At 46.7% G+C, this 26,672-nt stretch overlaps 1 protein-coding gene across 1 annotated transcript in view; it reads left to right on the top strand.

Moving 5' to 3' along the window:
- EXD3 (exonuclease 3'-5' domain containing 3) overlaps window positions 1-26,672 on the top strand; it is a 331,172-nt gene that overhangs the window by 130,549 nt on the left and 173,951 nt on the right. The window contains exons 5-11 of the mRNA XM_086625151.1: window positions 1,883-2,050; window positions 3,308-3,475; window positions 13,865-13,918; window positions 14,458-14,597; window positions 15,360-15,460; window positions 23,291-23,364; window positions 26,146-26,184. Of these exons, the coding sequence (XP_086481277.1) occupies window positions 1,883-2,050; window positions 3,308-3,475; window positions 13,865-13,918; window positions 14,458-14,597; window positions 15,360-15,460; window positions 23,291-23,364; window positions 26,146-26,184 (744 nt within the window). The remainder of the gene's footprint in view (window positions 1-1,882; window positions 2,051-3,307; window positions 3,476-13,864; window positions 13,919-14,457; window positions 14,598-15,359; window positions 15,461-23,290; window positions 23,365-26,145; window positions 26,185-26,672) is intronic.

Raw genomic sequence — 26,672 nt, 5'->3', positions numbered from 1 at the left:
AACAATACAGACCCCAGTCGAAGCCTTCAGATTGGTAGGAAGTTTTGAAGAAGGGTTTCCCCTGCTTATCAAAGTCTAGCTGGTACAAAATCGAGACTGTCTAGATAACAACGTTAGCGCTGCTGCCAGTTGTGTCGGGGCTTGAAGATGCCCTGTGGGTGAAAGCAGGCTTGTGCACTTGCAGGACCCCGCGCCCGCTGGAGCCCATCGTGCCAGGGCCCCGGGCTCCGACTCCAGCCCAGCGCTGCGGTGACGGCTCTCGTTCAGTCTAACAGCGCTGAAGTGGGGCTTTGGGGGGGCAGGGGGAGGCAGAGGGGCCGTTTGTAAGCAGTGCGACTCAGTTGGCCAGTCGCTCCGTTTTCCGTCGGCGGGGTGCTGGATGTTTGTGGCCGAGTAAGAGCTCGCCTTTTCCTTCTGCCCAACCTCGCAGCGACGCTGGAGCCCCGTGTTGGACGTCGCAAATTCTCGCCACAGGGGTAAATACTTGCAGGGAGAAGTTTGTTATCTGAAGTCACATCTTGGTTAGTCATCAGCTTGTTCGTCCTGCCTTTGAGAAGCTGCTGAGAAAGAAACAGTTTCAGTCGTAAACGACAGGTTCTGTGGTTTTTCCAGACATGAAAGACACTATGGAAAATAACTGTCTCCCAGTAAATATTGTCGATTAATAAAAAAGAACAAATTCATTGGCAAATTTTCTGTAGATTTTCTTTTGTTTTCCATGTCGTTCCTCAAACTTTGATGTTGTTTCCATTGGAAGCTGCGACGGGGCCATCATATACAGTAAATTACAAGTGCTGGCTGCAGGCGGGAATGAACATCTTTTGGATTTTGCTTTTTAGCCAGAAAAGAAAGAGAGCAGCTGCTCTTAGTGATTTCTTGTTTTCTGTCTCTGCTTTTGCCTTGCTCCACGCCAGTACATGTACCATGCGGTGAAAGGTCCTGTGTGGGTACTGAAGGATGCCACTTCTTCACCCTGCCAACCCTCCGAGCTCCTTGGAAACTGCTTCTCATGTAAACATTATAAGGATATTGCTCAGTACTGCTAATTTATCACTTCTACCAGATGGGTAGTAAGTAGCCTATTAACATTCACAAAGCGAGCGTCCAATTCCTTCACATCTCTAAACACATCGCCCCGGGATTCCTAAGATTTATGGCGTGGAGTTTTCCCATGTTCCGAGCCCCTCCGTACGGCCGTTGGACTGGCGGAGGTGCGCGGTGCCTGACGTGCGGTGGCAGCAGGCAGTCGAAGGCAAATACCCTGCCCAGGTAGGCTTGGAGGAAAGGAGCATGGGTTTTGGGATGCTGCTCTGACGGAGTTTGAGCTCTGGCATTTCTTGCTTTTTCATCTCGTGTGCAAAATCCAAATTTTTGTGATACTCTCAAGTATTCCTGTTACGGTGAGGAGCATTGTGCCATCGTGGCTGGAGTGGGTATAGGGTCTGTGGTGCAAGAATGAGGAGGAGAGGGTTATATGCTTTATTACTTGTAGGTCTGATACAAGATGAGAAGGTTTTTGAGCCCGGTCATCTACCTCGATATTGCCATTTTCCTAATAACACCCCTTTCTCCAGCTCACTTCTTCTCTCCCCCTCCCCCAAATCCCAAGCCCCTTTGTCTGCCCCACAGAACAACTTCTCTGTCTTTATGGGATAATTAGTGTGGACAATTGCTGCTTTTCCCATTGGATTTGAGGTGCAGTGAGCCATGAAGGAATCTGTAATGACATGAAAAGTCACTGGAGGCGCGGGTGGTGGCTGAATAGCAACAGTTACCTCTCTGAATAGATTAAATTAAAAAAAAAAAGCTTTGTGTTCAGCTGGGGGAAGGGAGGATTCACTAATCTTTTTGTGCATGACAATGTGGTTTTGTATCTCGGCAGCTCAAGGAAGAAATCAGGCGGGGCTTCGCAGGACTGGAGGACCCACTGGCAGGACTCCTGGACATGCTGGAGAGCAGCAGTGATTGGAAGGGGAAAGGGCATTCCCTCGGGTATTACATCACCACCGAGTTGCAGCTTTGGATAAAAGAGCATCCTGCTGTTCAACAGGTTAGAAAAAGAGAGAGCAAGAGAGCCTGGAGAAAGGAGAGGGCAATTGATTTTAATGTCTCTTAAGTGTTCCCAATGTCACTTCATTCCATAGTCGACTGTCTTCTCTGCAGTCTCATGCAGACACGGTGTGACGAGGTGTGAAATTGGTGCTGAGATGTTGTTATGGGTTGTATGCTGGCCTGAAAGTGAAATAGTATTAGAAGCTGTGATAGGAGAGCTCCATTTCCCCATCCGAGCTGGGAGTTCCATCTTTCCAGATCAAACCACTTTGATCAAGCGTTGATCTTGCAGCCTTTGCTGGGCTGGAGGCCTTCCCACTGGAACTCATGTCCTGCTGTCCGGATAAAACCAGTTGCAGTAATCTACTCTGCACAGTCTTCCAGTTCTGCAAGTAGAAGCCAGTTACTGTACGATTGCTCAACTCCTGCCATATGGTGGGGAGTTTGTGTCCTCGGGAATGCAGAAAATGGTAACAGGATGACTTTTCAGCAGCTGAGTGATTAGCTTTGTAACGTTGGGTCATCAGATTGTACGTCCTGATGTTTAGCATTCCTTATGCCTTCATATATTCTCACCTCTTGAGATTTTCCTTTTTTTTATGTGCTTTTCCCTCTGAACTGCAAGATACTTTTGTATTTGTGTTGTTCCATTTCCCATTTTTCCAAATGGCTCCTTTTAGATGTCGAGCTCTGCCATTACAGTATCTGCCAAGTGCCATGAAGTGCTACTGGCGCTGAAATTCTTATAAGAGAATGATTGTGTAGGAACACAAGGATTAATATTTGTATCCATGCGTCTTGTGACAATGCTTTTGCTTTTCCTGCACCCAGGAGCAAGCCTGGGAATGAAAACTGAATTCTTATGTCTGATAGGTAAGATTTCCCTTGAGGAGAGTTGCTGGATTCAAAGATTGTCTGCTGGGAACTAGAGGGGAGAATTTCTAAATAGCTGTGTCAGTAAGAGAGGGCATTTTTCCAGTTTCATATTTTACTTTCGCACAAGGCCATATGCCTTTTCCAGAATTATCCCGCAAACATTTCATGGTTTTAAATTGGATGCTGTGAAAAAAATGTGTATCATATTGTTCTGATTTCTGCTCGCAGACTCCATGGGGAAATTGGAGAATCCCTTCCCAAGGAATTGGCTTATTCCACTGTTTAAACAAGCTGCATTTTCAACTGCCGTTGAATTGTAGCCCTCTTTACTAAATCTGATTTTTTTTTTTTTTTTTTTTTTTTACTTTTTTGTTTTCAGTCTGGCACCAAGCTGAAGAAGCTGCAGGCCCGTGTACTCGGAATCCTAGCCCAGTGCCCAGCTAATCTTCTTGACCCTTTGATTAGCATTTACCAGCTCCATACAGCAGACCGGAACTGTTTGCTTGAACGTGTCAGTCATCTTTATCACAAAGGCGATTACAAAGAGGTGGGTCATGTCTTCCAAAGAAACGTACCTACCCGGCTCTCCGGGTCCCTGTTGATGTCTGTGTCCTTTTCTGGATGCGTTTCAGTGTGAATTCCATTTCATCACAGCAGCCGCGCGCTGTGAGTGGCGCAGCTTAGCATGGTCTTCCCGTGTGCATGAGGACGCTGCGTTCAACCTCATTTTTTCTGATGGCTGAGTACAGAATGCCAGCGAGTCCTTCCTCCGCCTCTTTCTTGACCTTTGAAAGTAATGGGTTAATAGGGTTTAATTTGGAGAATTTAAGGGGATGGCCGTGTTCTGTTTTGTTTTCCTTGTCCTTGGCAATAAAAGAAGGGGTTTTAGTAGTTGGTCATAGACCTGCTGTGCTATCTCCAAGCTGCCTGCAGCGAGGAGGGGAGTTGGAAGATCTCTCTTCCCACGTGATTACCCTAACCAAAGGGTTCTCAGTTTGAGGAGTTTCGAAGCCTCTTTACTGGTGGGTCTCATATTCAAAATGCGTTACTCCTCGTGTATTTGAGTTCGAGTGGCTGACACTGGCAGGAGTTCCCCAAACCCAGAATTTGATAGGTTTTACCCTGTACTTGCAGCATCTTTGGCATCACCGTGATGTCTTGGGAGCCTTGCGAGCGTTCTCATGAACAGACTACAATACTGTCAATGCTTTTTTTTTTAAAAAAAGGCAAAAACCGTACATTCGTTTTTCTCAGAGGAAGATGGTTCACTTTGATGGTGTAGAACAGCTTGATCTTGTTTAGCAAAATAAAAAAATCAAATAGCGTTTTTAAAATCCTATTCTTCAGTAAAGCCAAATTCCCAAGTGAGGTCGTGGAATTCTATTCTTGTTGATTTCTTTGAATACTGAAACAAGGATATTTCATATTTGATTAGAAGTTCACAGGTTGCTGCTTGAAAAACCTCTTTTGCTCAATGAGGTTTTGAACATGAATGTTTGAAAATCCTAACAGAAACGTAGTATTTGACTATTTTCAAGTGGGTTTTTTAAGTTCATGGCTCCAAAGATATTTATTGTTGTCATTAGAAATGCAGTTCTTTCTAGATCTGGTTTTGGAAAGCTCTAAACCATTTTTTTTTTTTTTGGTGGAATTGTTTTTCTGTTCTTTCCTCCACAGTAGAGCTCATTCCCAGTGTGAAGAACAGGAAACCTCAACTGTTGCTTACCCTCAGCCATAACTTTCTTCTAGTTTTGTTTTGTTGCCAGAAGGATGAATAGAATTATCTTCAAGAATAACAGGAAATCTTTTACTGCCCTTCGGGACTGATCATACCTAAGTTCACAGCAGCTAACCCCAAAAAACCTGGACCTAGGGCTCTGAGCACTTGCAGTGGGCTGCGGCGTGTCTGTTCGTCCTGCTCTTCCTCGTCTTTCAGATGGGGCAGTAAAGCAGATTGGCGTGTAGGATTTTTGTCTCTTCTGTCTCTCACTTGAAAGGACAGAAATCCTTATAAATCCTTGCAGTCATTTTTTGTTTTCTTGCTGTATTTACAGTAAGACACCAGGTGTTTATTCTAGAGCACGTTATTCCCTTTGCCTGTTTTGATGCATTTCCTAGGTGGTGTGCGAACCATGGAGGTGCCCAGCTCTGCCCCGGGGGTTGAGGCTCACAGAGGTTTTGGAGAACAATCTCCTCAGAAAACGAGATCCCAGAGATCCCTGGGACGGCCATGGTGATGGTTTGTTTCTGATGCACATCCAGCCCTCCCTGTGTGCCTCGGTTTAGTAGAGCTGGTCAAAAGCTGAACTGGTTTGTGGATCGCAGCAGCACCAGGAGTTTTGCCGTGAGCTACTGGGAACGGGTGCAGGTGTCGTGGGGGCAGCAGGAAAATCATCAGCTGTGTAGAGGCGGGTGGTGGGTTTGGTGGAAGGTGGCGCAGGTGGAGGTCACTTTGTTCTGGTTTAGCAGCACCAGACAGTAGCCATGGCAAGGAGGCTCCTGACCGGGAGCGCTGGCCGGCGCATGGCACTCGTGCTCCCGCGATGCAGGAAAACGAGCTGGGGCAGTGGGAGTTAAAGGAAAAAGCAGGGAGATGTAAGTGGGTTTTTGAGGCGTCTGGCCTGTTTGGGGTTTTTATCTGTTCTTTTGTGAATGGAGGTTGCAGCTGCTGGAGGAGCATGGCAGCGTGGGGCCGTGCAGGGCGTGGCGGCGCTGCGCCAGGGCTGGCCGGCTCTGCCCTCCTGGCCCGCGTGGCGCGAAGAGACAGCCGGGTTTAACGTTCCCGCTCAGGTAGCTCCAGGTGAAATGGGGCGGCTTCGTCCCCTTCTCATGGCCCCTCCAGCCGGGCTGTCCCGGGCCGTGTGGTGGGGCGGCTGGCGGTGGGGCCGGGCGATGGCTGGCGGTGGGGCCGGCCGCATGGGACTGGGCGATGACTGTCGATGGAGTGGGCGGCGTGGGGCCGGGCGATGGCTGGCGGTGGGGCGGGCAGCATGGGGCCGGGTGATGGCTGGTGGTGGGGCCGGGTGATGGCTGGTGGTGGGGCAGGTGGTGTGGGGCCGAGTGATGGCTGGCGGTGGGGCCGGGCGATGGCTGGCGGTGGGGCGGGCGGCGTGGGGCCGGGCGATGGCTGGCGGTGGGGCGGGCGGCGTGGGGCCGGGCGATGGCTGGCGGTGGGGCGGGCAGCGTGGGGCCGGGTGATGGCTGGCGGTGGGGCAGGCCGCGTGGGACTGGGCGATGGCTGGCGGTGGGACTGGGCGATGACTGTCGATGGAGTGGGCGGCATGGGGCCGGGCAATGGCTGGTGGTGAGGCGGGCGGCGTGGGGCCGGGCGATGGCGGGCGGTGGGGCCGGGCGATGGCGGGGGTTCAGCGGAGCGGGGGTAATGCCGTGCGAGCGAGTCCGCGAGAGGCCCTGAATAGCGCGGGCTGTGCTGGAGAAGAATGAGGGGTAGGCAGAAGGCAAGCTAGTGTTTCATGGTCAGCTTGTGTTACACTCCAGCCTTTCAAAGAGCGTCTGGGGCCGCCTGAATGAACCTCTCTCGCGCCGCGAATGCGGGAGCCCCCAGACAAAGGGCACTCTTGTCACTCGCAGGCCCCTTTCGGGAATAAAAGCCATTGTCGCATGAGCAGGGCAGTCTGGCAGGCTGTGCATGCTCCAGTGCCCCATGATATCGCTACGTCTCGGCAGAAATCACATTCAGGGCCCTGTCAGCTTTGATTAGCGGGGTCTCATGACTTAATGTGCTGCGATATTTCATGTCTAAGGGTGGCGGCTGTCTTTCTGTGGGATGAATGCCCTCTATTGTCCACTGAGTTATTTTATTTACATTTTTTTAAACAGCTTATAAAGGTAAAAAGATAGCTGCGCTTGAAGAAAAAAATCAAATTCCTTTGCTTCTGGATCAGGAGTGAGTGCTGCTCGGGTCAGATACAGTGAAACTTGTTTTCACAGTCAGCATCAAAGTTCTCATCTTGTTTAACAGCTTTATAGTAAATTCTGAACAGGTGGCAGTGGAGCTGGGTTTAGGAAGGAAACAATAAATAATCTTTTTAGCCTCTGACAACCAGAAATATTCTTGGGCCTGAGAGAGCTCCAGCTCTAACTTCTCTGTGTCGGTGACCAGCAGCAGTTTTCTCCTCTTCATCAGTTTGGTTGTTAAGAAGAATATTGGACTAAGCTGTTAGGGGGACAGGGGGTATTTAATTTTTAACAGTTTTTTTGGTTGTTGTCCATCCAGATTTCTCTGTTTTCAAAACCAGAGTATGTTTTTTCTGCGAATGTTTCATCTGTTAATTTCTACAGATAAGGAAGGTTGATTCTATACATTAAATTCAGTTATGGTTTGCTCTTTCAATTAAGATAACGTGGATTGTCTGTTAAAATTCAGTTGCTAAAATTTGTCATAAAATAAGCTGGAGTACCCAAAGAAAAAGCTGTCTAGACACGGAATTCAAACTTTTTGTCAGCAATACATACTACTACAGAAGTAGTTCGATAATTCGGTGGAAAGGATGGTTGACCAAAGAGTTAAACTTAAAGGAACAGAAACATGCTAAGGTGCAGAAATGCGTAGTTCCATCACCAACATGACCCTCGATTTTCAGTGCAGTGATGTTTTGAACACCGACTCAGGGATGTTATTGTTTGTAGTCCCGCTTCATACGTGGTATTTGAGAACACATGGTGTATTTTTGCAAATCTGTCCGTACAGATCAGTGTTGAGATTGATTGAGCACATTAATGGAAGGTCAGATTTTGAATTCCTTCACTCTGACTTTTTTAAGCTGCTCTCAGGACAGTGAAAATGTCTCTGATATTGCTTCTTTCCCCCATTCACCACCTTAATTGCAAAAGTTTGTTCAGCTCTTACTGTATTTTAAACTGTGCATTTGAATTTCCTTGTTTCTTTTAAATTAGAGATAATAACTGATAAGAAAAACAAGGAAAAAGTTACAGGGGATGTTTCTCACGTAAAGATGATGATATCAGTCTGAACCCTTTTTTCATATTAACTTAATCTACTGCTAAAGGACAGCTTTAAGGGCACATTGCCTGCTAGATTCGTGCCAACCTACGGGCCATGGACCATTCTGCCACCTGCTCCCAAACACCGTGTCCTCTGGAGCTGCCTCTGCTCTGGCGTCTGTCTGGTGAAGTGGTTGGGAAGGAGCCTGAGTGTCGCTGGAAATAATAATTCAGATGGTGGTATCCTGCTCCTCCTGCCAGCATTTCTGGGCTCTCGTCAAGCAAGCAGGCTCTTGGAGAAGAGGTGTGAATGTGCAGCAGATCTAGCTGTACCGAGAGTCTGGGTCTGGAGGATCTGGTGGAGGTGGGTGGCCGGCGTGCACTGGAAACTTGGGCAGTGCTCTAGAGGATCGCCCGTCTGTGAGGATGCACCGACCAGTTAAACGAGGTTTAAAACTGCTTGGAGTGACCTGAGGAAGGCAAAGCATGGAAGTGTTCGTCGCAGTTCCCTCTTCCCTTCACCTCTGCACACACATATTCCAACCTTGGCTTTTACTTCTCCCTCTCCCTCAAATTCTTTAGGTGTGAGTAACCCGTCACTACTTCATTTTGACAGTCACGCTCCTTATAAAATGTGTTCACGCTCTCTTGAAAGTGGACCTGGGAAAGCTCGTGTTTTTCTTGTTTCTGAAGATCTTCCTGAAGACAGCTGTGTATATGGCATGCTCTTTAGGCAGGAAGTGATGAAACATCGTCGTACACTATGCAGTGATGCACCCCGAGAGTTGGAGTAAAGCTGATTAGCCACGAGTTTGAAATGAGTGATTCCAAGCACGAAACAGATGTTCCCAATGATTAATATGTGGTGTGCCTTTTACTCAGTTATTTCCACCATCATTATGTATCCAGGCTTTGATCACTGTGGATCATGTTGGATCCTCCTCTGCAAGGTCTCATTCTGTTGTTTGGTTTATTCCATGGGTTTTCAGAAATTCCTTCACCTTTGGTTCAGAAATACTACGCTAAGGGAGGCACAGGCATGTTTACTTTTGTGTTGTCTCAACTTGCTTACGGCAGAGCTAAGTAATGCAGGAGTCATCAGAAACCACTTGTGTCTGTCCTGCATCATCACTCCAAGCAGTGCTACTAGCAAAAGGTTATTCCTCTGGTGCTATCCGCGCTGTGGGAAAATTGCCTAAATTGTCAGCGTAGACACCACCCAAGTGCACATGCCTGTGCAGATAAGATCTCGTGTGGCTTCCTGCACTTCGTACTGTGTATGGAAAGAATAGCCATTTTTAGATGAGACAGAGCCAATTGCATTCAAAACAAGCCGAGGGGATCAGGTGTTGGTGCAGGGTGCTCTGGGCTGGTGTGTTCGCTTCAAAACACTCCCCGTTTTCCCATACTCTTGTTTTTGCAATCCCATGACTGGAGGAGTGGCCTGGTGCTTGTGGCCTGGCCTGAATGCGTCAGGTTTGGTAACTTCCCCCATCCTATGGTCAATGACTTACACGCGTTTTAGGTGAATTTAATGTAGTGTTGCCCAGCTTTGAATTCTTCTCCGTCCTCATCCAACCCTCCTTTGCTATGTGTTTAAATGTGTATCCTTGGGAAACAAAACTATTACAAGATGTCCGAATACGGTTTTCGCTTTCACCACAATTGATGACCCAAAGCTCCCCGAGGACAATGAGAAAACTCATGAACTTTGCCGGGATTGGAACCAGGCAATGGATCATCACCTTTTCTCCTGTACTGAGCAGTGGCTTCATCACATACCTGCCCCGTATACACCTGGGGGGTGCAAGGCAAGAGGGGATCAGCCTTTCCCAGATTTCGGTTATGATCTGGGGCAGGAGGGTTTTAGTACAAGTTAAACACTTTTATGTGTAGTAATAATGCAAAGAATGCTAATTCTTCGCTGTTACAGATTACACACTAAGAATTCTCTGGGTATGAAATGTATTTTTGGGAAAAGCCTACCTGTACCGCCGGTCAGGACTGTAATATATTCTCTTTAGAGTTTGAGGGAGGACAAGTAGACCCAGATAAGCTGACAATGCATTACTGTTCACCAGGGCTTCTCCATGTCCCTGCCTCGTAGCTGGGTTTGTTCTCTTATTGGTCAGCTGGTGACATGGGACAGGTATCTGCTGCTGAGGATTTTTGGTGCCCCGCTGATCCAACCGCAGTCAGAGGATCTGCCCCTGGATTCACGGGATTGCCGGCTTCCAGCTACCCTGGCTGCTCTGCCAGCACCTCTTGGAGAGTGCAGCACAGCATATGGGAAAATGGGTGTTTCTTGGGTGGGGAGGGGGATCCTCACCATTTCAGGTGCAGCATGCTGGCTGCCTAATTACGTGTTTGTTTTCCAACTGCAAAATGAGTCTGCGAATGAGGTGTTGCTTCTCGGGAGATCTTATCGTCTGTAGACAGCCTGTTAAAAATAGGGTCGTTTTACACAAAACTTGTTTGTGGAGTGAAACAATTCAAAACACGATAATAACAAAACAAAATCTTAAAATAGCTCTAAGTTGAGACCACAGACGCAGCTGCCAACCACTTTCATCTTTATGGCAGTCATATCTCTTCTCTTATTATTCCCATTGTAAACACGCTGATTGTATCTAAGTTGTCCTCCCTACTCAGCCAGCCCGTGTAACTGCCCCCTGCAGTCCAGCCTGGCTGGTCGTTCCTAGGACCCAGGTTGTGGGTCTCCTTCCACATCTAGCTTTGTGCATGGACGGGGCTCCTTCCCCTCTGCTGCCAGCGTTCCCTGCCGCGGGATGTTCCTGCCAGCAGCACAGTTTGTCTGACTGCTCCGTCACCCGTTTTACCTGGATGATGGTAAAATGATGTTAATAACTAGCTCGTGTGAGTTCCTGGAGGTGGGCGAGTGTTCATGGCAGGACAGATTCCTCTGACCTGCCGTGGTGGTGGTGGTGTGAGCTGGGTGTTCCAAGGCTGGAGGTGGCAGATGATGGTCTCTCTGCGCTCCGGCTGGGTGAATATTCGTTGTTCCGCACTCTTCAGTGCAGGGTGCAATGTACATCCAGTAAAAGCGGAGAACCTGACCTGACACTGCACGTGTGCGTCTGATGAAGTCACCTGTACAGTTGGTGGAGATGGAGATAAAACTAGGCCGTTTAGATAGCAGTTCTGTAATTAGGCTAATCTGAACGTGCATGTGAGCATTAAAAAGCTATTAGGAAAACCATTGTGTACTTGCGTGTTCAAACTAACGGATTTCTTGTTTAATAAAAGGTACTGATGAAATCAAATGGTGAAACAAGATTTTGAGAGTTGCACGTTTTTTGCTTGGTGGTTTGTTGGGTTTTTTTTTTTAATTCAGCAAACTGAGATAGCTGAGAGGAAAATAAAACCAGCTGCCAAAGCTTTGGAGACCCAAAACCTTTCTTCAGGTCTGAAGCAGAAGTAGCAACCTTCAACTTGTGTACAAGTTGAGAAGAGTTACTCAGCTTGAACTTTGTGATGTTAATCTGAGAATTTGAGGGAAAAGGTACTTGATGCTTGTGGAGTGGAGTAGCATATTAGCTTTCAAACAGGCAGAATAGTTATAAAGTCTGGAGCGAGAGATTTGGTTGAAGAGTTAGCTGGGCTAAGAAATTGTAATGTGCCTTTGTATTCTCTATCTGGTTTGTAGCACGCAGTTACTGAATTTAGTTTCTGGTTTTGTCACTTAAAGATCTTCTGTTGATTCATCTTTTTGGGATGAAGCCTTGGAGCACCTCTCCTATGAAGACAGGCTGAGAGAATTGCGATTGTTCAGCCTGGAGAAGAGATGTTCTTCTAGCAGCCTTCCAGTACCTGAAGGGGGCATACAAGAAAGCTGGAGAGGGGCTTTGGACAAGGGTGTGGAGTGACAGGACACGGGGCAATGGCTTTAAACTGAAAGAGGGGGAATTTAGATTGGATATAAGGAAGAAATTCTTTATAATGAGGGTGGTGAGGCACTGGAACACAACTTCTCAGGTTGCCCAGAGAAGCTGTGGCTGCCCCATCCCTGGAAGTGTTCAAGGCCAGGTTGGATGAGGCTTTGAGCAGCCTGGTGTAGTGGAAGGTGTCCCTGCCCATGGCAGGGGGGGTTGGAACGAGATGATCTTTGAGGCCCCTTCCAACCCAAACCATTCTGTGATTCTATGACCATCAGTGATGCAGTGTTTGTGTTAAAAAAAAAAAACAAACACCCACCCCTCCAAAACCAAACCCAAACCAAAACAAACTGAAAAAAAAAAATGTTTTCCCATTGATAGCTCTGCATGTCCGTTCTTTCTGGACAGTAAGATGGAATGGTTGAACTTACATGGTGAGTGTTGGTTGTCTGCTTTTGTACAGTCAGCCTTTGAGGCAGTGGATGAAATACATGCATGGATTTCCCAGAAGGTCATGTAATCCACAGCTTCTGCTGTGAGCAATGCTCAGATGAGCTGTGAGGTTTTGTCTGGGTTGCCTGGCTGGGTCTGCAGAACATGGGCTTCCAGTGATGAGTTACGTTGGGGTGTCATTTGAATGCTAGGAGAGGTCCCAGAAAACATGTTTCAAGGGGTGCTCCTACCCCTGCTCAGTTTATTTTTCTGGTTAAATTTTTCTGTGAAGGTTTCATGCAGGTGAAGTGTCATGTTGAGGTTTGTGTTTGCTTGGGGAGAATGCACATTTTTTACTGGATTATGTTTACATATTCTAGCAGTTCTAAAATGCGACTATTTTGACAAACAAATCCATCATTTTCATGATCTTTCTCTCAAAGCAAAATCAATCACAGATAGCAGAGAAACCTGTTGAAGATAAGAGCATTTCCTCTAAGCCCTAACATACTGGTTTTATCCTCATCTGAGTAAATATGCATTTGTGAACTCAGCTGATGACGTGCCCTGTCCTGTTGGTGCTTAGCTGCCGTAGGGTCGGAGGTGTCGTGTTTTCAAACACTTTACAACCGGTTTGGAAAATACAGTCTGTGTGTGCAAAGTCGTTAGAAAAAACCATCCTCGTTACCTGGTTCACAGTTACATCAGTTCTAACACATAAAGGTGCTGGAAGGCTCCGTGCTCTTATTCCTCTACTTACTGGAACAATACGCTGTAGCGAAGAGAGCCATTACGTGCTTATCCTGCGTTTGAGATCCGAGTGCTCTCACACACGACGGAAATTAGACACTATTAACTGCTCAGAATCCTAGTTTATATGCCTCCCATTGAGCACACAGTTAGATTTAATATATTTCTGTAATCACCAAGCTGGAACAGGAGAGACAGCGGCTGAACCAGTTCTCCTTGCACTGCCTGAGCTACTGCAGTTCACCGGAGCAGTTTCCTCATCGGCAGAAGAAACCGATGTGGAGTTAATTTGTGAACGTGGCAGGTCGTGCCTTATCAAAGATGAGAAGATACCACAAAAGGGAAAAATACAGTTCTTACCATCTTCCTGCTTGTGGTGAACCTTAGCACTCTCAGCGGGGTGGAGGTGTGCAGCAATTGTGAAAACTGAGACCTCTTGATTTCAGGGTCTTCTAAATCTTGAGTTGCTTTCACAAAATGCAACTGTTTCACCAAATTTAAAAGGCACAGCAAGATGGATAAAGTTAACTCAGAAAGGTGTGGTGGGTCATGAGATTTTCACGATTATATTGATAGAAAATATCCATCCTAGCTGATTTTGTCCAAGCACTTTACTTTCTCTCTCTTTTCCTGCCAGACAGCTTGATGTTTAATTTTTGCTCCAGGGCATACTGCTGCTCAGAATATGCAACTCTGCCAGGAGTGTTCATGTACATTTCTAAGTGGAATGTGTGTGGCCAAATGTTTATATGATTTGTACTTGAAAATTTAACAGAAATAATTAACACATTAACAATTTGTGTAATAGCATATATACCTTGCTTTGGAATAATGCCCGTTTATCGACTGTGTTGTTCTTCTCCTAAATACACAACTTTTTTTGTATTTTCTAGGCAGCCATACTGAGTATTAAACTAAAATTACAGCCAGATCAAGATGTGGAGAAGGTGAGTCATTTCCTCTGCAGGCTTCTCTGTCATCAGATCCACCTTTTGGTACGCAGGAGATCCATCAAGGCTCTCCAAGTTGTGTTGCCTTTCTCTCGAGGCTTTGCTTTGTTCCCAAGAAGTAACTGCTGCGTTGCTGATGTACCTTTACATCTAGGGGAGTGACAGAATGTGTTTTGTTAGACCCCACTACAGCTTGTTGGACTATTTTTCTAGCTGCAGCCACAGCTATAAAAAAATCTGGCTGTGTTCTTGACAAATGGTGATCACTGCGATGCAGTTTAGTGCTTTTGCTGTTTGAAGCTTTGCTAATATTTGTGTTGAAACTGCGACATCGCTGTCTTAGGCAGCACTGGTCGATTAAGCGGGGGGTTTGTGACTTGCCCACCGTATCTCAGGAGCAGGGAATGGGGCCAGGTTTCAGTCTGCAATGTCATGGACCTCTTCTCCTCTGCCTTCTGTGTGCTGCAGCGCTCAGCCTGTGGGACACGGTGATCAAAGGCAGCACACAATGCTTTAAATGTCATTTCTTCTCCTAGATGTGTACGCCACTACTGCTCCAGGATAAAACTAACCTGGTGGAAGATTATGTGGGAGAATATCCTGAGCTCCAGAGCAAGCTCTTGCAGATCCTGGACACGTGGTGTGAACCTGGTTTTAATATCAGAGACATCACAAGGTAGAAACGCTTGTTGACTTTCTAAACAGCTGGGGCCAACTTGCTGTCAGAGGACGCGTTCTCTGGTTGTCTGTCTAAGACCGTTTCTCAGTGTAATGCTGTGCAATATATTTAATTTTCAGCTGAGAAAGGGGAAATTCTGGTGGCTGCGCCAGAGTCTTCTCGAACAGCTCAGCCCGTAAGACAGAGGTGTCATTCCTAGTGACAGATGCTGAGTTCCTGCCAGGAGAGAGGAGTGCACAGTGAAACCCGGGCAGTAGATCTTAGCAACAGAACGCTATCACAGCTTGCTCTGGGAGGCTGTAGCAATCAGACTCTCGTGCTTTGCTGCAGACAAGAGTGAGTTTCAGTATCGGTTGTACAGGTTTTGCAGGAAGATAATACGGTGATGAAGTGGCAGAAAAACAAGAGATGCAAGTGGTTCACCTTCGTGCGCTCATGGAATAGTCGTGTGTGTTTTAATTTATACATTGCCTCTCACTGGAGTAGCTCCTGTCGCTCACAAAGCCGACAGTACAGTCAGACTCACAGAGCGGACGCAATAGTTGCAGTCTTAGTTGTCCAAAAAGGGAATTACTCACTTTCTCTTCCTTTAAAATAAGCCTCTGGACTTGCTCCGTGTGGTTGTATTGTTGGCTTTTTACTATGACTTGGGAAAGGTGGGGGACTGTTCTTTCCAACACCTAGTAGTACCTCTGCTGTTTGGCAAATATTAGGCGATTCCACAGGTGTTTCTTTCTGATTTTGTTTCTTTGCCTGCAGACAATATCAAGGCCTGTCCAGGTACAAACCAGATAAATTTAACCACAAAATGCTAAGCAAGCTTATCTTCAGGCTCCTGGACCGATTTAACGTAGATCCAGGTATGTGATATTGCAACATACTGCGCAGTTATCTCACCAGTAAAGAACAGACGAAGTCAATTTTTCTTCTTCCATGTTCAGCAAGGAATCTCTGCTGTCATTTATCATGGGGACTTTCAGGGTTTAATTAACGATATTGAAAAACAAAGCTGGTAAGTTATGGGAATTATCACTTTGTGCTGTCAAAGAACGAAGTGCTTGTGACTAATAGACTACTTCTTCCATGATATGAAATAAATCTTGACCTCAGAATGGCTCTACGTAAACACATGATGGTCAGCTTTGAGTTAGGACTCCATTCCATTCACATAAGAGGCAAGTCATTATTCATCTGGGGATCTGTTTTCTTGAGTTATGGGTCCGTCAGCTGGGAGGAGATAACCCTTGGGAAGCAGGAGCCTCACAGCCCTTTGTATTCTTTGCATAAACTAGGCTTGGTGGTAGGGAATTTTACGGCCCTTGCAGCCTTCTGAGAGAAGTAACACATTTTACGTCACTGAATAGACCTGCTTCCCTACCAGTTATCTAACAAAATCTGCTTCGTTTCGGCTTGGTTTTTAGCGGGGACCGTTGATCTTTTTTCTTCTCTTTGGGACCTTGCGTCAGACACCTTTAGGTGCACCGCTAGTTTTACACTGCAGAGCTTGCCACCATCAGCCCAAGATATGTAATTCTCTTTTCTTGGACTGAAAAGTGTTTTCTAACCACAAATTGTGGGCTTATTACACCTGGCAGCAACACTATATTGCATATTAATCTTAATATCTTCAGACTGATGTTCAAAAATCAGTAAGATAATCCTTACATACCTTCATTGGAGGATAAGTAAATAAAATTAAACTTAGAACATTGGTGTGAAAGCTGAGACATATCGGGGGTGGTTTATTCAAAATCTAAAACCTTCCCAGGAGTCTGCTAATCTTCAGTAATTTTTCCTCCTTTACAAGGTTGGTCATTTGTTAGTCAGTGTTGTCTCTTACAATCTGTAAAGAGAATTGAGTTGTTCCCCTTTCCTTATGAAAGATCCACCGAGGGTGTGATATTAACTGTAGTAGTGAAATGATATGAGTGTTCACATGCAAAATCCTGAGAAATTAAAAAAAAATAATAATCTAGGAGAGGAGCATTTAGCTGTTGATCTTAGGTGCCCTCTGTGGGATGGTAGTGTAGTGATGGTGACCCAGATGTTGTAGCTGCTGATAATAATGGCCAAATCTTGCTGGTCCTCCACAACACATTCACTGGTGAGGAGGTTCCCTGAGGTAGATACAGACCCTATTCCTGCTTATTCTTCCGGAGAGTGATTTATCCTGTGCAAACTACAGTGTCCACAGTGCTAGAGGGGGCTGTCCACCCCTATTGGTGTGAGAAGGGATGTGGGCCACTGATTAGACAGGATGCCAGATTTAGGGCAGCTAAAACCAGTGCTGGATGACTCTCATAGTCACGTATATGAAAGTAAATGTTTATTTTTGATGTAATATCGCACGTCATTCGGAGCAGGACGTCACGCTTTGCTAAACTGTGACTGAGTCTCCTTTGAAATGCTTTGGAAGGGGCTGAATGCCTACAGAGGAATTTCTGCCCTAGCGCTGGTCCTGCTTGACTCGAATTGGGAAATGGTGGCGGCTGGAATAACATGGCTTTCCTTTTCTTCCCACCTCTCTCTCCTCCCTTCCTTTGGATTTCTAGGTGTTCTTTCTCCATCCTTTAGTGGAGCCAATCTGACTGTGAGGAAAGAGAAGAAGGGAGAAGGGAGCAGGCTAGGTAAAACGAACACATGAACCCCCCTCGTTCCTCTTGCCCTGAGCAGCTCCGCCAAAAGCAGTAGGGGAGAGCTCACACTTGGTACCTAAGCTGACTGCGGGCTCGTTCGGCGCCGCAGCCTGCCGCTGCCTCCTGTCTGCTCATGACTCCTGCGTGCTCACAGAGGCCGAGAGCGGCAGAAGAGGGAAGTGGCTTTCGGTGAGAAAGGCTGGAGGAGGACGGGGTTTCTTGGTATGAGAAGGCAGACGTGTACGTGACTCAGTTCGTGCAGTTCTAAATCTGCGTTCGAGTTTCCCTGCCCGAGCTCACTCTTACCCACTCACAGTGAATTTCACTGGCTGCTGAGCGAAGCTCAGCTGTGGATCTGCCATTAAGATTTGAAACAGTCCTTGTAACTGCCAGTCTGAAATTTCAGAGCCAGATAGGAGGTGGCCCAGGATAAAAAAGGTCTGGAACCTCAGGGAAAAAAAAAAAAAAACAGCAAACAAGCAAACATCATCTGAGATTAGTCCACCTCTTTTTTTCTGAACTTTATTCCTGTTAACACACAAAGCAGTGCATGGTAAGTGGAAGATTTTCTGCAAGTCTCAAAGGTGTCCCAATAAACCGTGTGTGGATTCTGTTTAATGAGCTTTGTTGGGGAAGGAAGAAGTTGGGCAGAAATGGTACGTGATTGAGGAAATTGAGTTTTATAGAGTCTTTTCTCACACAGGGGTCAGTATGCTCTAGTTTAACGAGCCCGTAGCTTTTGCAGGCTAATTACTTAATACTCTTTGGAGATCCTGTGAGATCGACTTAGATTTACAAGTGCAAGTTTCAGTCGAAACAGTTTTCGGAGCCGAGGGAACAGACCCTGCCTGGGTTCAAAATGCTCGAGGCTATTTTCTGTTGTGGTTTTGCACAACCAGTTTGCCGCAGAGTTCAGTGATGTTTTTCACTGAGAATTCAGTGAGCGTGAGGTCGAAGTGACACCACTCCGAAAGGTGTAACTGTCCTCATCAGATAATAGTGGCGTTGATAGAAGAGAGGTGGTAACTGGACGCATGGTCGTAAGTTCTGGTTGTCCTGTGGCAGGGTCATGGATCAGCTGAGCACCTCAAGTTTTGAATCATGGAATCACAGAATGGTTTGGGCTGGAAGGGACCTCAAAGGTCATCTAGTTCCAACCCCCCTGCCATGGGCAGGGACACCGTCCACTACACCAGGTTGCCCAAAGCCTCATCCAGCCTGGCCTTGAACACTTCCAGGGATGGGGCAGCCACAACTTGTCTGGGCAACCTGGTCCAGTGCCTCACCACCCTCAGAGGGAAGAATTTCTTCCTTATCTTTAATCTAAATCTCCCCTCTTTCAGTTTAAAGCCATTGCCCCGTGTCCTGTCACTACACGCCCTTGTCCAAAGCCCCTCTCCAGCTTTCCTGCAGCCCCATTAGGCACTGGAAGGTGCTGGAAGGTCTCCCCGGAGCCTTCTCTTCTCCAGGCTGAACAGCCCTGACTCTCCCAGCCTGTCTCCATAGCAGAGATGCTCCAGCCCTCAGATCATCTCCGTGGCCTCCTCTGGCCCCGCTCCAGCAGCTCCACGTCCTTCTGCTGCTGGGGAACGCTGCGGACATGTTTCTACCGCTCTTCACAAGCAGAAACCAAGACAAGCGTTTGTCTCCCTTCGCCCGCCCGCTCGCCCTCTTGGTTTAACCCTTGATGTCCCGTCGCTGCCATCTCCCTCGCGAGGCGCGCGGGCCCGCGCCGGCGGGCAGCAGGGGGCGCGCGCGGGCTGCGCGGGGGCGCGCGGCGGGCCGGGAGCGCGGAGCGCGGGAAGGTGCCGGGGCGGAGCGCGGGGAGCGGCTGTTGCAGCTCCGCGGGAGCGCCCTGGGAAGGAGGAGATGCCGAGCGGTTTTACCTGTCCGTGCCACAGCCGGAGGTTGTTCCTTCCCTTTCCGTTGGCTTCACAAGGGCTGTTTCCCCCCTAATTCCATGGCGGTTTTCCTTCAGAGCGTCTTGGCTCTCGTGTCGAATACCAGCGCGTCTCTGCGTGGCACCGCGACTGGGGAGAACCTCTGGGCTTAAGGAGTTAGAAGGCAGGAGCCTGAGGTCACAGTGGCTGCAGAGTCAGACTGCGGAGGGAGAAGGGGATTGAACTGCATTCCAGTGCCTGGAGGGGCTGCAGGAAAGCTGGAGAGGGGCTTTGGACAAGGGCGTGTAGTGACAGGACAAGGCGCAATGGATTTAAACTGAAAGAGGGGAGATTTAGATTGGATATAAGGAAGAAATTCTTCCCTCTGAGGGTGGCGAGGCACCAGCACAAGGTGCCCAGAGAAGCTGTGGCTGCCCCATCCCTGGCAGTGTTCAAGGCCAGGCTGGACGAGGCTTTGGGCAACCTGGTGTAGTGGAGGGTGTCCCTGCCCATGGCAGGGGGGCTGAAACTGGATGATCTTGAAGGCCCTTTCCAACATAGACCATTCCATGAACATGCCTGGATCCTTTCTGGGCCCCTGACCTTCTCAGCTACATTCTTGTCTACTGAAATTCGGGCAGTAGAATCTGATCTGCTCTTGACCGAGACAAGCTGGCCAGCAGCTCCAGGCTTTTTTTTTCACTGAAAAAGCTGACACGGCACTTGCAGTTTTGAGTGTGAATTTATCATATGCAGACACATGTCTAAAGACCACACTGGAGCATTTTTTCCTTCAGGCATGGATCGAAACCCCTGTGCTATGCTCCCTGTTCCTCCTCCAGGTAGCAACGCTAGCAGGTGGCTCAGGGGGTTGGGGCCAGTCTGGGGCTTCTGCTGTTTCACCTTCCTCTTTGAGGACCGCTTACCCTGATCTGTAGTGGCACTGAGCATTTTATGAGAAACACTACTGCATCTTTGAGGCTACAATAACAAGAGGTTTTCTTGAGTCCAGCCCTGCCCTCCACTAATTCGCCTTTAGGGACTAATCTCGTGATACACTGAGAGACTCATGCACAGCTCGCTTCTCATCAGATTCCCCGGCAATCCTGAGCAATACCAGGGTGAAAGCCTCTAGCGTTTCACATACCCTGATTTTATTTAAAAAAGACTCCTTTACTTTATCCCCAAACAAAGTATACTTTGTCTGGGACCTTCTGTTCTGCCAGGACAGAGTGAAGGAGTCTCATTGTCAATGGCAGCCAGGCTCTCAGTGCAGCGTAAAGAGAGGATCGGGTCCACAGCCCAGCTCAGGAGGCATCGCGTATCACCTGGGAGGGGTAGCCACGCACCACACCTAAAAATATATTGCACCATGTCCCCAGTAGACACATCTTACAATGTTACCTGAGTGAAATAAGTGTGTATTGCGGGTTTCATACCCAGCATGACAAACAGATTTCTTTTTCACTTCCTCCGTGTTGCTAATCGCCATTGACTCTCTGCTAACAGCCGAGAGCAGACTGGGATTTTTGTTTCTGAGTCAGTCACAGATGTGAAATACAGTTCAGATGAAGCACTGTTGTGGTGCAACCACCAAGTTAAGAGTTAACACATACTCAAAGAGGTGCTTTGATAGTCTTTGTATTATATACCATTTGTATTCCACTAGTGCTCCACAACTGAGTCATGATCCCAAAACCGCACTGTACAAACATTGAACAGAAGGATGGTCCCTGTTCAGAAAAGCTGAGGACATTGTCTTTTGCTTTGACCAACAGAACATTGGTTCTGGCTCAGGAGACCTGAGACTCCTGTTCACTCAATGAGGTTTGTGACCTTGAGTAAGTTGCTCTGCCCTGAAGTGCTTTGGTCTCGGCAAATATAAGGTGTAGAAGGTCATGAAACTGCAGGGAAAAGGTCTGTCAAAGACTCTGCAGTATCACCTGCTTCACCCTCATGCCTCAAAGCCAAGGGAGCTCCTTCTGTTTTTTCCAATAGACATGGAATGTGGAACCTGTTCTTAAAAACCTCCAGGGTGGAAAGCTTACCATCTCTGGTACAACCTATGCCAGTTCTTCTCTAGCCTTACCATTAGATTTTTGTTGGATTTTGGTTGGGTTTTTTTCTCCAAAAGGCTATCTGGAATTTCTCTTGCCTTTATGGCTTTTGGTCGATGCATCTCACATTTTACTTCAGGCTTTCTGATTAAAATGTGTTTGTGCTGTTCTTTTGAATGTGTGTGATCCAGTTTCCACGTTCTTTTCACTTCCTTCTTGTGTTTGAGATCAATAAAAGCTTCTGATTTAGCAGTTAGTCTCATACTTCACTTCCAATTTTTCCATTGCCAGCTCTTCTTAACTCCTTTTCCACTTATAAATTATTTTCACATGAAATCTTACCTGCCAGATTGCTGAGTTTATTGAAGTCCATTACGTTGTTTTTATTTTGCTGTTCTTCCTTTCCTTAGAGCTTTGAACTCTTCATTTCATTTTCTCTTGCCAAATTACCTTTCATCTTCACGTTTTTGATCAATCTTTCTCTGTTTTTTTTTTTGTAATAAAATACAGAAAACTGCATTCCAACTCAGTTCTTTCACTCCATCAGAATAGAAGAGGTCACTAGTGCCTTCAGAAATGTTCCAGTCTGTCTGTGTTCCTCTGTCCTACTTTCCACACAGATAGCTGGGCACTTAAAATCCCACAATTCTGCCAAGTCCTGTGCTTTGGATATTTCCTCTAGAAGCTCACTGAAAAAAAAACACTCAATGGATCTTTTTGGTGACCTAGAGCAGTCATGCTGTGTTTCTTTCTGAAGTGCTTTGAAATCTTTAAGTTAGGTGGTGATATTACTAATTTTTATGTTGATCTTACCTTCTTTAAAGAAGGCTCCTTTCCCTGAGCTGATGGTCTTTCCTCCGGATATTGGGATAATATCCGGAGGAAAGATCACCATATTTATTGGGATAATATCCTGTAGGATGATTGCAATAATTTCCTCAGGTCCTTTGGGGGCAAGGATATGTCGTCACACTGTGGAAGATTAGCTTAGAAGTGACGGCTTTAAACGTTTCTGTTTGAGATGGAACGTTCCGGTTACGAAGTGATGCTTCAGGAGACTCCGAGCAGCTGCAGTGACCAGTGGTGCATCAATTCACATCCCTCTGATTCCAGAGTCTGGTATTCCAAGATCTGCCTTCATTCTCTCAGATTTCAATCCTTGGCCGTGCCATGCGTGGGGCACGGAGAGTGCTGCGCTCCCAGGCCCCTGGAGTTGGGAGCACTGGTTTCTCTCTGTGTACGCTGATTAAAGGGAGGCTGCAGAGAATTTTCACTTTACAGTGTTCTGTTACCGTTTCTGATTGCTGGTCCTGCGTCTTCTGCCTGACAGTGAGTTGATTTTAGCCACTGAAACCCCAGTGAAGGCTTTGGTTAAATCTCTCCCTGTACACGTGCCAGCATCTAGCAAGAGCTGACAGATACATATGCTAATCTGAGTTAATGTAGTTTATCTTCTGCATTTATCTCTCATTAAACTGGGTTTCAAAACAAGGTGCTATGTGAAGATCTTGGTTTTTGCAGTTGTAGTGAAGCATATCTAATGAAGATGACAGTAATAAAAATAATAACAACAACTGTTGCTTGCTAGCTCAGCAAAACAAGAGACACCTCCCTCTTTGTATGGATATGGAGTCTCTTTCATGGATAAATATTTTATCGGATAAACTTTAGCCACAAGTTTACATCCTGAGTAACGTGTTCAAAACTGCTTCAATGAATTAACAGCACAGGTTCCAATTAAATCAAAAAGAATGCAGCCCCCAGAGACTGGAGGTGGTGCCTGTGTGAGGATGCCACCTAATTAAAGGTGTGAAGTCATTGACTGTGGAGCATATTGAACCAGCAAGTGGATCTTATCGTTCAAGGGTGGTAGAACCAGAGATATCAGTAGCAGAGGATTTGCATTGCTAATCATGGTTGAAAGTGTAAATAACAGTTTATAGTTTAGATAAGCTGACAATGTGTGTGTGTGTCCCTCATTGTTCCAAGCGTGATGGCATCCTGCCTTCCACATACCGAGTCTGAAAGTGGGGAAGGAAAAATGTAACGTCTAGACAGTAAAACTTCAAGGAAGTTCAGCCACATTGTACACTTAAATGTCTTTTTCCTTCTTTTAGCTCTCTGCCCTAATGTCATAAATCAGCGGCACTTGAGAACTCTGCATTACCTCTTCTACAAGAGGTTCGTTGAGGTACGTGTCCGTGTTGTGTGGCGTGGGTGTGAATGAGGCTTTTTGTTTATTTTGTGTTCTGAATAACATCATTGACATGATTGAAACGCGTTGATAGTATTTGAGCAAGTTGTGATTCATCGTGGTTGTTATTCTATAGAAACGCACTGGATCTCCCACTGGACCTGTTTTTTGTGTGAGTGAGTAGTTTGTGTGTCCGTTCATATGACTGGGTGTCCTGACTGGTTGGAGCTGGATGCTTGTTCACCTCGGCATCCTCAGCAGCGTTCGACACCTGTAGGTAGGTCAGGGATGCTCTCCATATGTTCAGTTTCTCTCAGCCGTCTCAAATAAGCAGGACCATACTGGCTAAAGAGTTTTTTGGTGGGTTTGGTTTTTTGGGGGTTGTGCGTTGGGTTTTTTTCAAGAACACCTGGTTTTCCACGTTGCTGGGTTCTTTGTAGGCGCTTTGCTTTGGTGCTTGTGGCCTGGCCGTGATAGGTATGGCCCAAACCTGCCACAGAAGCTTTTTTGTGCTTACAGCCTTGTTACAGCTGAGCAAAATGGTCATACTTTCAGTTCCTGAACCGTTCTTTGAACTAACTTCACTTTTGGCCAGCCTCCAAATTCTCTTTCCAAAAACGCTGGTACTTGTCCTGGCACTGAGGGCTTGTAGAAATAAGAAGATGCCATTAATTCTTTCTAAGGAGAAGGTTTCTAGGAGGCAGATTGGAGGTTGACTCTCTGCAGCATTACTTGGCAATGGTTTCTGCTGCCCTCTCATGAGTGTACAGAGCCAAGTCACTGCCCTTTGGATGCTCTTGAGCACACTGCGTTGGGGAGCACATTTCTTTTCTTGTTGACAAGGCAGTTTTGGTGCTACTCTTGATGGTCTGGCATTTGTCATTATCCTGTGCCTGGAGACAGACTGTACCAGCTGAGAGTAAGTTTTTGTTCGGCCTCTTCTGGAAAAAACAGCTTGCACGTGTTGTATCCAGGTGTATCAACTGGACTGTGAAGGACAGGGACCACAAGAGACTGAATATCGCAGCAAAATGTTCCATTTCTTGAATTTTGAATTATCAAGCTGTATTTGCCAAACAGAGTAGTGTTTCATCTGCAGTTCATAGAAGACTTTCTCCTTGTAGATACAAGAGGCTTTTTTAACAGAGCTTTAACAGAGCCCAACAGGTTGTTCCTATGTATGGTACTATTGACCCAGTCTTCAGAGAGCCAGTTTTCAGGAAATGAGACACCTCCTCCAGAAGTGTCTGTTCTTTTGTTCAAAAGAGGATTCGTTTGATGTTCTGACAGTAGAAGGCAGATGCACGCGTTTCTCTAATCCCCCACCCCCAAGTACTTTGAACGTGAAGATAGGGTTGAGTGGTGGTGATCTGATGACACCATTCTGGCACAGCCAGTTCTGCTTCCAAGACCTCCTGATCCATCAGTGAAGGCTCTGGTCTGTCTGCTGCCTGCCAGATTCACTGACAGAAGACCTGGGGAGGACAGAGCGTTTCAGCGTCCTGCATCTCAAAGCTGTAATGTTGGATGACATCATTCTAGAGAGCTCGATCATCTGAAGTGAGAGAGTAGAAAACGTTTATCCAGGGGTATTTATTTAGCAGAGTGGAATGGATTCTTGATCTGATGTTCTGCTCTCTCTGGCCTTCCACTTCCTTTGTTTTGTAGTATTTGCTTGATTTAAAGTGTCCAAGCTGCCCAGTTACTTCCATTAAGGTGCATTTGGCAGCTGTTTCTGAACACAGTCCCTTCTTCTGAGAGCTCTTTGGTGTTCTCTGTTTACCGTTCTCAGCTGTGTATGAGGTCTGGTTAAATGGCTCCTTCATCTCACTAGTATTTAAGTTACATGCTTGTATACCTCAGAGGTGTTTTCTTTGAGGCTCTTACTGCCCGGTTGCTCTTGTAGCTTTCCATAAAAGTGGCACTAGGAATCGCTGTTACCTCTGAGAAGTGGGGTGAGGCTCAGCCCTCGGTGACTGATCGGTCTCACGCAGCCTGTGTTCCTGGCAGAGTGGAGAGTAGGTCCCATCCCGAGTTCCTCCCCAAGGCTGGCTCTGAACTACCTTGAAACGGGGATATTAACTTACCAGTTGCCTTTCCCAGACCTCATGATTCCAGAGGATTTTTCACGACTTGGCTGTTGAGACAAGTGTGTATTTTTGTATTCTGAAGGCTCAGCCTTGCAGATGATCCCTGGGCTCCGTTCCCTCGCCGGGGCCGGTGGGGATGGCTCTGCGCTGGGCTCGCTGTTGGGGGGAACAGTCCACGGACGTGTTGCAAATCTGAGGTGAAGGCAGCAGCAATGATCCGTGCATTCTGCTGGCCCATGGCCTGCTTCAGCTTTGCTCGGCGATGCCTCTGGCACCGCAGGAGCCCCGTGTGAGCTTCGGGGCGTTCCGAAACGCTGCTGCGCTTTGCGGCGTTCTTGAGGTGGTTAATTCTCTGCAAATTGAGTCCAGAAACCAGCTCCGGGAATAACAAGGGTTACTGCTGGGTGAGGGCCTGTGTTGCCTGTGGACTCTGATTGCACGTGGGTTTTTTTTTGTCTCGTGTGCTGTAGTGTAAGTCTGAATTGCCTGAATTACTCCGTCGAAGCTGCGTTTTGCTGCCGTGCCCCGGCTGGTGACATATGAGAAGCAGAGGTTTCCCGTGTGCTCCACAATGCATTCCTCAATCACAGTTGATGCCAGTGTGGAAGATGGTGTGTTAAATTTCAGCTTGCTGTATGTAGCATTCTCCCTTTTCTAAGACAATTCAGAAGTAATTTTGTCTTTTCAGAAAACCATGACTCAGGAGAACTGGACAGATCACGTTCAGGTGAGTATGGATTTCCCTCTCCCGTTTTCTCAGGGTTATTTGCTTGGAGATTATTTTAAGATGTTCAGAATATCCAGCTCTGGATATTGTTGTCCTACTATTACAATTTTGTACTTTCTTAGAACTTTGTAAGCATATAGCAAAATTGTACATGCAGGGAAGAGCAAGGAAGAAAAATTATATTTTAATTCCTGTTATGTCTTTAAAAATGCTTCGAGTTTGGCTGGAGCATTTAGAAGAGATTGTCAAGTACATTCTTTTACTTCCATGCACTTATTTGTAAGTGAACACTACAGATATTTATGTGGATTAATTACAAGGAGGAGGGAAAAGAGACTTCTCTTCGGGCAGCTGACAAGGTGTGAGTAAATTGGGACAAATGTTAGATTCCCTCTGCGTGCTCCGCTCTGATCATTTTCAACAAGTTTATTAGGTGACCATTAGATATTGTGACTTCTACACCTTGTGCTGTAGGACACAAGTGATTT

This window comes from Tauraco erythrolophus, chromosome 22 (assembly GCF_009769465.1).
Source record: "Tauraco erythrolophus isolate bTauEry1 chromosome 22, bTauEry1.pri, whole genome shotgun sequence".
Classification (NCBI taxonomy): domain Eukaryota; kingdom Metazoa; phylum Chordata; class Aves; order Musophagiformes; family Musophagidae; genus Tauraco; species Tauraco erythrolophus.
Note: the sequence above shows the minus strand (reverse complement) of the source record. Positions and strands in the feature narration are given on the sequence as shown.